Here is a 7,630-nt window from a genome sequence, read left to right on the forward strand (position 1 = left end):
CTCATGCAACTGCTGCTATAATACTGTATTCATTCCAGTATTTCTGCGCAAGCAACACTCCCCGACACTGTTTTTGTTCATTTTCTTTTGTGTATTGAATTTTTTGTAATGCCTTATATTATTTTTGTTTGCACTGGTTTTTGTCCTGCACTGTTTGCACCAGGTTGCACAGATGCACTTTATGTATCTGTGACTAACTTACTAAGTCTTTACCTCTGTCTTTGCTTTTATGTAGCACCCTGGTCCTGGAGAAACGTTGTCTCATTTCACTGTGTACTGCAACAGCTATATATGGTTGAAATGACAATAAAAATTTCTTGACTTCTTGACTCTTGGACACTGTTGGAGCTGCAGGTATCTACAGCAGAGATGGTGGTGTCTGTCCATAAGACCACTTTAAGCCATACGCTCCTCACAGAGTGGGGCTTTATGGATGGTGGTCAGAAAAAAAGAAACAAATCCAAACAGCATGTGGAAGACATTCTCTCTGGTTCTCTGGACATTTTGGCCATCATGGGAAATATTATATGTGGTAAAATCCAACACTTTCCATCACCTTGAGAGTATCATACCCACAATAAAGCATGTGGTGGCAACATCATTGCATGGGATGCGTTTCAGTGGCAGGGACTGAAAAATGCTCAGGATTGAAAGCTGGATGGAACTAAATACAAGCCAATTTCTGATTCCAAAAATCTGTGTCAGTCTTTCAGAGATTTAATACTGGGTTGGTGGTTCATCTTCTAGCAGGGCAATGAGCATAAACATACTACTAAAGCTACATTTGAGTGATTTTAGGTAAATTGAGAATTTGTGGCATGAAGATTGTTGTCCACCAACACAACCCATCTAACTATATGGAGCTGGAAGAGTTTTCCCTTAAAGAATGGGCAAATCTCCCAGTTTTATTGTTTTTTAATGCTGTCAAAAAAAAACATAATGCTGTTTTTTTAATGCTGTTAAATATTTTGCAGCTTCAAAATGCTAGGCATGTTGTGTAAATTATATTTTAAACAGCCCCCAAAATCACTTTGAATGCAACGTTGTAATGCAACAAAACAGGAAAAACACCAAGGGGGATAAATATATTTGTGAGGCAATGCAACAGTATGCTGTGTAGATAGGGACATGAAGGGACCTCTGTGCCATGCAATAGAATGTAGAAACAAGTATATGATGAATTTATGTGCAATTTTTTGTAAGCAATAATGAAGAAGCAAATTTATTGTGTGTAAAAAAGTTGTGAGACATTGGGTGATGACACAATCAACAAGAAAATAAAACATGGTGAACAAAATTCACACAAACTCTCACTGACCCATGTGTTTTCAGAACCAAAACCAGTCACTCTGGAACCCCACAATTAGTCCCATATAGACCATGGCCTTGAGCTCATCCAGAGCACCCGTCTGTTACACCAAATTCAAGACACAATCAACAAAGATGGGTACAGAGAATCTAATGCAGGGAAAACCATTCATCAGCTTCAAGAATAAAAAAATAAGGCTGCAATTTGCAGGAACATGAACAAAATGACAGCAGTTTCATGTAATATACAGTTAAATTCTTGCATTTGTAACTGTGGCCTAAGTGTCCAAATATATTTGGGGGCAACTGCACAGTTGTAGTTTTGTCTAAATATACTTTCATCCTTAATCCATGTCTGAATTTACAGCCACAATAACATTAAATGTGTTAAATTAATTACATGTCCAAACATTACAACATACTACATCGTCTCAAATTTTCCATGTCCTTATCTTTGCATCTTCACAGAACATTGTGCAATTATCATTTATTCGTTTTAGGCAAAAAAAAATTTTCTTTGGAAAGAGGAAGTTCCTGACTGTATCACTATATACAGTAAGCATCATCACTTACCTTCATTTGTTACATCAAGTGAGTAAAACCTTCTGATTAGATGTAAGTGGAGTTGCGGTGAGGTATAACATGCACAATTCTCATTACATTAACACAAATCATGCTTTTTTTCTTCCAGTGCGTGAAAACATAGAATTATGGCTCTTCAGACCAAAGTGGTGATGCTTCTTATTCTCGCCACAGCAGGAACAGCTTTGGGTAAGAATCTTAACTCTATTAAGGATATTAGGATATAACTAAAAATAAAATTGTTAGTGAATGTGATTTACATTTTATGTAAAATTTTAATACAGCTGTAATTTTGGTTGTTTGAAAATATCATATTATTATTAAATATATAATTTGGTTCCTATTGTGCGATTGGCAGATCGCTCTCTTTTTAATTAATTTTCTTTTTTTCTTTTCGAACATCATTAAAATTTGTCATCTGTATCTATAAATAACATCGAAAAAATAATTGTCCAAAAATAATGACCTTTCCCCAATTTCCTTTTAAGCTGTGGCGAACACATCATAAGGTAAAATTAAAATATTAAAATCTTGAAAAGCAGCTAAATTGTAATTGTAATCACCAGGACTTACATTACTCTTTTCTTTCTTCTGGTTTCTAGAGGTCCACTTTTGGCAAACCATGGGTCTCATTTATAAAGCGTGCATACGCACAAAACGGGGCTGGAAACGTGCGTACGCGAGTTTTCGCGCAAAGGTTGTGATCTATAAAAAACAAACTTGACGGGAAAATGTGCGCACCTTTAAGCAAACTTTGAGACGTGCGTACACACATTCTGGAGACAAAGGGAATTGGCGACACAGATGGTGAGGTCGTGAACTGAAGTTAGATTGTAGAAAATACATGTGAGAAGAACGATTATAAGAATTAATGACATTTAATTTTCACTCCATTTCATACGTTATATCCACATTATCATGAGGATTAAATCCAACAGTGTTATTTGTGCCGATTGTTTTAGGCTATATACATCTAGTAAAATCCAAACGTAATTCAAAATGTATTAAAAATAAAACAATAATAATAATCAGCGCTACTCCGTCCAGGGTGTATCCTGCCTTGATGCCCAATGACGCCTGAGGATAGACACAGGCTCCCCGTGACCCGAGTAGTTCGGATAAGCGGTAGAAGATGAATGAATGAATGAATGAATGAATGAATGAATGAATAATCAGCGCTGCCCTACAGTCACATTGTCCACAACGGGAGCGCAGGAGGAGACGGTGCGACTACATGTGATACAGAATAGCATGAAATACCCTTTTATTAGAGAACTGCAGAACACAGTGTAAAAACGAAATATTTTCCTTAATGTACATATAGCTATCATAAAACGTCAAAGTCTGCAAATACAGTCATGAAGCACAATCGCTACTCATCATCGGTCCTAACTATTACGGTGTTCATTACAAAACCGTCATGAAGAAGCATGTGTTCACTGTAACATTTTCGGCTTAAATTTTCGCCCACAAATTAATTCTGTGATTTTGTCAAGGTGTTAACGATCAGTCTAATTGCTAGAAACATATAAATCCTCCGGTGACCCGGGTATGTAATGCTTCATGATGGCACTGCTGGCACTGTTGGAGGATTACGCCAATGGCAGAATAAGGAGAGAACAAGTTTTCAGGGACCATGATGATTTCCTGGCCCATTATGATGACTGGCTAATAAGCTGATTTAGATTCCCTAGAGCTGTGCTCTTGGATCTATGAGCTGATATGGGTCCAGTATTAGAGAGGGCAACATGCCAGAACCATGCCATCCCAGTCCAAATACAAGTCCTCACCACTCTGGGGTTCTTGGCAACCGGCTGTTTCCAGCGGGAATTGGCAGACAGGTAAATTATTTATATAAAAAAAAACTATAAGTAATCCTCAAATTTGTCTCTAAGACCTTTTTGTATATGAAATAATTCTATTGGAATCTATCATTTCACCCTATAGGTCTGGTATATCACAGCCGTCCCTGAGTGCCATAATATCTGTCGTTTTGAATGGTATACTTAATATGGGTAGTCGATACATCAGGTTCCCTACACTGTGTGAGAACAGGCCGAAATTAAAATGCAGTTTGCAGCAATGTCTGGTTTCCCAAATGTAATCGGCGCAATTGACTGCGCTCATGTTGCTGTAAGTTCACATCTGAAAATGAATTTGCTTATGTTAATAGAAAGCATGTGCATTCTATTAATGTGCAAATCATATGTGACTCCAACATGACCCTCACAAACATTGTGGCACGCAGGCCTGGTTCAACACATGATTCCTTTATCTTGACACATAACAGTGTAGGGAACAGACTAAATGCAGTACGTGATGAGTGGCTTCTTGGTGAGTTTAACAATATAAAAAAGTAGAAACTGTAACAATTTTGTTTTTAATATAATTATAACAATGTTGCTTTTAATATAATTATAACCTGCAGGTGACAGTAACTACCCCCCTGAGTCGCTGGCTCCTCAACCCGTTTTTAAACCCGCAGAGCGCAGAGGAAACTCATTATAACAAGGTCCACTCTCGTGCCCGCGCAGTGATTTGCATTGACTATTTATGGTTAAAAATGGGCGTGTACAGGGCGGGATTTGAGGCTGGTTCACGTACGCACATCTGCGGGTGATCTGTGATTTATAAAGGGAACATTGCTTACAGGAGTGCGTACGCACGGTTTTATAAATCGGAATTTTTTTTGGCGTACGCCATTTTTGGCTTTTGGGCGTACGTAAACTTTTAGTAGGGATCCTACACACAGTTTTATAAATGAGACCCCATGTCTTTATAGATTTGCTTTGTGCACAGGGACATTGTCATACTGGTTCTAGTGAAGGAAAATTGTAATGCTGCAGCATGTCAAGACAAGTGTGTGTATGTACATATATGTATGTATGTAAATTTGAATGTGTACCTATGTGTGTGTGTGTGTGTGTGTGTGTGTGTGTGTGTGTGTGTGTGTATCTTTCTAGATCAGGCAGAAATGAGTGCATTTTCTGACAAATGCCCAATTGGATGGTCATACTATTCTGGTCGCTGCTACGTATACAATTGCGCCAGACTGGATTGGGCTTCTGCAGAGGTTTATTTTAATTCTTTTCAACTGTATTTACATTTGCTATATTTACACAAAGGTCGAAAAAAAAAAAAAAGTGAAAGGATTATTTATTAGCATATCACTGGTGGAATGGGTATTAAACACTCAGTTAAATCTTATATTAGTAAAAGGCTGTGAACAGTAACACAGTAACAGGACAGAAAATGAAATATTTATTTTAAAATGGATGAATGATTATGTCTTGAACAATATCTACTATAGCTGTTTGGTACCTGTATAAAGTTTAAAATGAGATTTATTTATGAGATTTATACATTGCCAGTTCCTTAATTGTGCATAATAACTGCAGGTAAGAACATGCAATGATGTTACAGTTCTGTTTGTTTTTCTAGACATTCTGTCAAAAATTTGATGCACACTTGGTCTCAATACACAGCGAGAATGAATATCAGCAGATAAAGGCTCTTATCCGTACTCATGACCCCACGGAGAATCCAACACTCATCGGCCTCAGTGACTGTCAGAAGGTAAGCAGGGGATCACCTGTCTGTATGGTGCATAATTTATACATGGACTTAAACATGGAAAAAAAAAAACTTAATCAACTATAAAACCTTGTGATTTCCACTGTTCATCTTTCAGAATAATACATTTTTCTGGTCTGATGGCACCAAATTGACTTTCACCAAGTGGAATCCAGGACAACCAGATAATAAAAATAGCATTGAGTGTTGTGTGCAAATGAATTATGCTAGTAAGTAAAAATTCTTACAGCTGTACGTATCTTAATAGCTTGTGCTGTGTTGCTTTTGTTTTAATTCAAATACCATGACATTTACCAGTTTATTTTTTTCTGTTATCTGTAGACTATAAAAACTGGAACGATTTTCCTTGTTACATTCAACATCCCTTTGTGTGTGCCAAGAAAAGTGGCTGAAACGCTTCCTACTGCATCTCACCAAATATAATACAATATTTTTCCTCGTCACTGATGAATTTATAAAATGATTCTGTGGCAGACTTCCATAACTTTAGCATTAAAAAAATAATAAAAAGTTATTTGTTGTGTGATTTTATTTTCTTCATGGTTATCATTTTATTGTTATATGTTTTTACATACACTCTCAGAAAGATAGATCAATCTTGTCAAAACATCCCAAGATCCCTTAAGGCGATATTTTAAAATGGGTTCTGGGGACACCAGGGGTCTGAGAGGTATAATATTTAATAATAGTTTTATAGCCAGACATAATACTGTACTGAAGTTCCCCTGAAATCTGTTTTGTGGTAAAAGGCATAAATTTTGAGGTCTAAACAGTGTATATATACATGAATAAAATGCAACTATTATCTGTTATGTAATCCTTATAGTCAATCAAGTCCAGTATTAATGTGATATTATTACCAACCAGCTCTGTGGCTCTTTCATACGTCAACCGAACGCTTCAATGAGTGGTGACGTGAAATAAGTGAAATGTCAATCAGCACCAATAATTCCTTCCTTCATTCATTCATTCATTCATTCATTCATTTTCTACCGCTTATCCGAACTACCTCGGGTCACGGGGAGCCTGTGCCTATCTCAGGCGTCATTGGGCATCGAGGCAGGATACACCCTGGACGGAGTGCCAACCCATCGCAGGGCACACACACACTAATAATGTGACAATAATGCCAATTAAAATTCTTCTTCTTCTTCTTTCGGCTTTTCCCTTCAGGGATCGCCACAGCGAATCATCTCTCTCCACCTATCCCTATCTTCTGCATCCTCAACACTTGCACCCACTAGCTTCAAATCCTCATTTATTACATCCATATACCTCCTCTTTGGCCTTCCTCTTTTCCTCCTGCCTGGCAGCTCCATGTCCAACATTCTCCTACCAATATACTCACTCTCCCTCCTCTGAACATGTCCAAACCATCTTAATCTTGCCTCCCTAACTTTGTCCCCCACACGTCCAACATGGGCTGTCCCTCTGATGTACTCATTCCTAATCCTGTCCAATCTTGTCACTCCCAAAGAGAACCTCACCATCTTCAGTTCGGCTACCTCTAGCTCCGACTCCTGTCTCTTCTTCAGTGACACTGTCTCTAAACCATACAGCATGGCCGGTCTCACCACTGTCCTGTACACCTTCCCCTTGATTCTTGCTGATATTTTCCTATCACACAGAACTCCTGACACCTTTCTCCACCCACTCCAACCTGCCTGCACTCGCTTCTTTACTTCTTTCCCACTCTCTCCATTACTCTGGACTGTTGACCCCAAGTACTTAAACTCCTGTACCTTCTTCACCTCTTCACCCTGTAACCTTACTGTTCCACTTCCCTCCCTTTCATTCACACACATGTACTCAGTCTTACTACGACTGACTTTCATTCCTTTTCTCTCCAGCGCAAACCTCCACCTCTCCAGGTTTTCCTCCACCTGCTCCCTGCTCTCACTACAGATCACAATGTCATCTGCAAACATCATCGTCCAAGGAGACTCCTGTCTGACCTCCTCTGACAACTGGTCCATCACTATAGCAAATAGGAAGGGGCTCAGAGCCGATCCCTGATGCAGTCCCACCTCCACTGTGAACTCCTCTGTCTGACCTACAGCACACCTCACCACTGTCCTGCTCCTCTCATACATGTCCTGCACCACTCTGACATACTTCTCTGCTACTCCTGACTTCCTCATACAGT

General features: G+C 38.7%; 1 protein-coding gene across 1 annotated transcript; it reads left to right on the plus strand.

Annotated features, from left to right (window-relative positions):
* The first annotated feature begins 1,999 nt into the window (after positions 1 to 1,999).
* Positions 2,000 to 5,979, plus strand: LOC132848060 (type-2 ice-structuring protein-like). The gene is made up of 5 exons (XM_060873574.1): positions 2,000 to 2,079; positions 4,854 to 4,963; positions 5,332 to 5,466; positions 5,582 to 5,693; positions 5,806 to 5,979. The coding sequence occupies exons 1-5, from the start codon at positions 2,019 to 2,021 to the stop codon at positions 5,874 to 5,876; spliced, it is 489 nt and encodes a 162-aa protein (XP_060729557.1). The 5' UTR covers positions 2,000 to 2,018; the 3' UTR covers positions 5,877 to 5,979.
* The last annotated feature ends 1,651 nt before the right edge of the window (positions 5,980 to 7,630 follow it).

Source organism: Tachysurus vachellii, chromosome 7 (assembly GCF_030014155.1).
Source record: "Tachysurus vachellii isolate PV-2020 chromosome 7, HZAU_Pvac_v1, whole genome shotgun sequence".
Taxonomy (NCBI): Eukaryota; Metazoa; Chordata; class Actinopteri; order Siluriformes; family Bagridae; genus Tachysurus; species Tachysurus vachellii.

Bases quoted from the DNA above. Each gene is read 5' to 3' on its own strand.
- LOC132848060 (XM_060873574.1), top strand. From the start codon at position 2,019: ATGGCTCTTCAGACCAAAGTGGTGATGCTTCTTATTCTCGCCACAGCA. The intron at 4,964-5,331 runs GTTTATTTTAAT...TTGTTTTTCTAG, and splicing joins TGGATTGGGCTTCTGCAGAG to ACATTCTGTCAAAAATTTGA. The intron at 5,467-5,581 runs GTAAGCAGGGGA...TTCATCTTTCAG, and splicing joins GCCTCAGTGACTGTCAGAAG to AATAATACATTTTTCTGGTC.